Here is a 2952-nt window from a genome sequence, read left to right on the forward strand (position 1 = left end):
ACCTGAACATACTGTATTATATGTTCTGCAACTTGCTTCTTCCTCCCAACAATAAATCATGGATGTCTGTCTCTTCTTGGTATTCTCATTTGACGATTCTTTGTCCTTGTACCTGCGTGACTCTTGGGGCTCCAGCTTTCTGCCTGCCTTTCCTCCTTCCCGGGGTTTTCCTCCTCCTCACCGGGCCTCTTAGGTGCCGGGCCGCGGGAGGTCTTCGCCGGTGGGTGGGGTCCGGGGCCGCCCGAGACATGTAGATGAGGTGGGCGGGGCCCTACACAAACCCGCTGGTAGCGCTGGGCCGACGCGCCCAGCCTGGACCCACTCAGTCAGACGCAGCCAGCGGGACCTGCTTCACCCAGCGCAGCGAAGCCGAGTCCCGGGCTGGCCCCTCTGCTGCCCTCAGAGCGGGCCATGCCGCCGCGGGAGCTGAGCGAGGCCGAGCCGCCCCCGCTCCGGGCCCCGACCCCTCCCCCGCGGCGGCGTAGCGCGCCCCAAGAGCTGGGCATCAAGTGCGTGCTGGTGGGCGACGGCGCCGTGGGCAAGAGCAGCCTCATCGTCAGCTACACCTGCAATGGGTACCCCGCGCGCTACCGGCCCACTGCGCTGGACACCTTCTCCGGTACGTACGTTCAATCGCCCAGGCGGCCGCGTGGCTGCGGCGGGGCTGTGCACCCGGGAGCTGGGGCGGGCGTCGCGGCGGGAGGCGCAGAGGACCCCGGGGAGGAGACGGGAGCAGGCCCCGAGGTGGCGCTGGTGTGGCCCGGGACGCCCTTCCTAACTCAGGCTCTTCCCGCCCCGCCCCTGCAGTGCAAGTCCTGGTGGATGGAGCCCCGGTGCGCATTGAGCTCTGGGACACAGCCGGACAGGTGAGAAGCTGGGCGCGGCTTCTACTGGTCTGCGGGAAGGTGGGCTGGAGGCTGGGAGGACCCCACATGGAGCAAGAATGGAGAAAGCCTTGGGCTCTTGGAATCTCAGGTTTCCAGCCCCAGGTGAGAAATGGATTCCCTGTAGCGGGGTGGGGGCTAATCCTTACCACCTGGCCTTCTCACCCCAGGAGGATTTTGACCGACTTCGTTCCCTTTGCTACCCGGATACCGATGTCTTCCTGGCGTGCTTCAGCGTGGTGCAGCCCAGCTCCTTTCAAAACATCACAGAGAAATGGCTGCCCGAGATCCGCACGCACAACCCCCAGGCGCCTGTTCTGCTGGTGGGCACCCAGGCCGACCTGAGGGACGATGTCAACGTACTGATTCAGCTGGACCAGGGGGGCCGGGAGGGCCCCGTGCCCCAACCCCAGGCTCAAGGTCTGGCCGAGAAGATCCGAGCCTGCTGCTACCTGGAGTGCTCAGCCTTGACGCAGAAGAACCTGAAGGAAGTATTTGACTCGGCCATTCTCAGTGCCATAGAGCACAAAGCCCGGCTGGAGAAGAAACTGAATGCCAAAGGTGTGCGCACCCTCTCCCGCTGCCGCTGGAAGAAGTTCTTCTGCTTCGTTTGAGCAGCTATGGCTGCATAGCAAGTGGTAGGCAGGAGGCCAGAGACTTCTGAGACCTGGGGCACCCGGGCCTTTGCGGGAGCTACTGGCAGGGCCTGGCCACCTCATGGGATTCAGTTCCCTTCCGAACACTCGGGGGACATGGGCCTCTAACTGCCCACTCTGATATGCCTGGGCGAGCCTAGGAGGGAAGGCTCTGATTTGGATTTCTCCAGTCAAAGCTCACAGAAAAAAACCTGGCACTTTGATTTTCATGGGATGGTCCTAACAGGGTCAGTCACCTCCGAGTAGTTTGGGATCCAGTTCCCAGTTTCTTGTCTTGGGCCCTCAGGTCAACCTGGCTGAATTAGGACCCTTCCTTGGGACAGGGGTGAGAAAGAGCTTGGGGAACACCTGGCATTGTGGAGGGCTGGAAGGGGTTCAACCCTGGTTTGGAGAGAAGTTTGGGATGGAGTGGGCGAGAGACTGAGAGAGAGAGAGAGGAGGAAAAAGAGGCCTTGGAGCCTGGGACTGATGGTGGATAAGGGCTGGGCCTGGAAGGAAGATGACAAAGAAGAGGAGAGAGGGAAGTGGGGTGTATGAGGAGCAGGCTGACACCTGGGCAGCCCTCAACCCCCAAGGCCAGGGAGGGTGGGGCTGGCCCCTGGGAAGAACTGGGTCTCTGGGCTCCCTAGTCACTGCCCAAACTGGCTGGGCCAGGAGTAGGGCAGGAAGTGAGAGTCAAGGCCCAGCAAAAAGGAGGGGGAGGAGCTGCAAATTAGAGCCTGAAGGAGGATGGGGCTGGGGATCATCCCTTTCCTCAAGGTCACACAGCCTAGAAGCTAGAGCAGTGCAGAGTCTGCAAATAAAACCTTAAGTCTGTGAAGCTGTGCGTTGTCTCTGTCATTTCCTAGAGCCCACTGCTCCCTCATAACCCTCCTCAAGGCCCAACTGCCTGGCTAGAGACAGACTGGGGACCAAAGGACTAAAGCTAGATTGAAGGGTGGGGGCTGGACTAGGGGTGGGGGCAGTGCGATGGGAACTGGACTGTGGGGGTAGGTGTGGGGCTCCCCGCGTGGGGCTCAGCTGGTTCCCAGGAGAGCTAGCGTGGGAAGCGGCCTGGAAACGGGTTTCCCCAGGTGTCAGCGCTACAGCTGGTTTCCCATGACCTCACATGGTGGGTGGAGCCCTCCCCTCTACCCCTCCTTTCTAGAGCACCATGCTCAGCGCTGGGGCTCAAGGTCAGTCCCCAGCCTTCTAACTTTTCTGCTCTGTTCCTTCTGGCAGTTCACAGGGCCCAGGGGCTCAGGTTAGGGGACCATCCCCCCGACTTCCATTCACAGCCTGAACATAAAGGGAACCCATACAGCCTAAACCTCAATCACTGGCCAAAGTTCTTAGACTTGGGTTGGACCCAGTCTTCAGCCTTGGCACCTAAGGACCTAGTGAAGGTCAGAGTGCTGCTTGTGAACAATTTA

At 60.7% G+C, this 2952-nt stretch overlaps 1 protein-coding gene across 1 annotated transcript; it reads left to right on the forward strand.

Moving 5' to 3' along the window:
• Positions 1-203: 203 nt before the first annotated feature.
• Positions 204-2360, forward strand: RHOV (ras homolog family member V). The gene is made up of 3 exons (XM_033190514.1): positions 204-619; positions 808-866; positions 1055-2360. The coding sequence occupies exons 1-3, from the start codon at positions 412-414 to the stop codon at positions 1496-1498; spliced, it is 711 nt and encodes a 236-aa protein (XP_033046405.1). The 5' UTR covers positions 204-411; the 3' UTR covers positions 1499-2360.
• Positions 2361-2952: the final 592 nt, after the last annotated feature.

This window comes from Trachypithecus francoisi, unplaced genomic scaffold (assembly GCF_009764315.1).
Source record: "Trachypithecus francoisi isolate TF-2019V2 unplaced genomic scaffold, Tfra_2.0 Lachesis_group3, whole genome shotgun sequence".
In the NCBI taxonomy this organism is placed as follows: Eukaryota; Metazoa; Chordata; class Mammalia; order Primates; family Cercopithecidae; genus Trachypithecus; species Trachypithecus francoisi.

Bases quoted from the DNA above. Each gene is read 5' to 3' on its own strand.
- RHOV (XM_033190514.1), top strand. From the start codon at position 412: ATGCCGCCGCGGGAGCTGAGCGAGGCCGAGCCGCCCCCGCTCCGGGCC. The intron at 620-807 runs GTACGTACGTTC...CCGCCCCTGCAG, and splicing joins TGCGCTGGACACCTTCTCCG to TGCAAGTCCTGGTGGATGGA. The intron at 867-1,054 runs GTGAGAAGCTGG...TTCTCACCCCAG, and splicing joins TCTGGGACACAGCCGGACAG to GAGGATTTTGACCGACTTCG.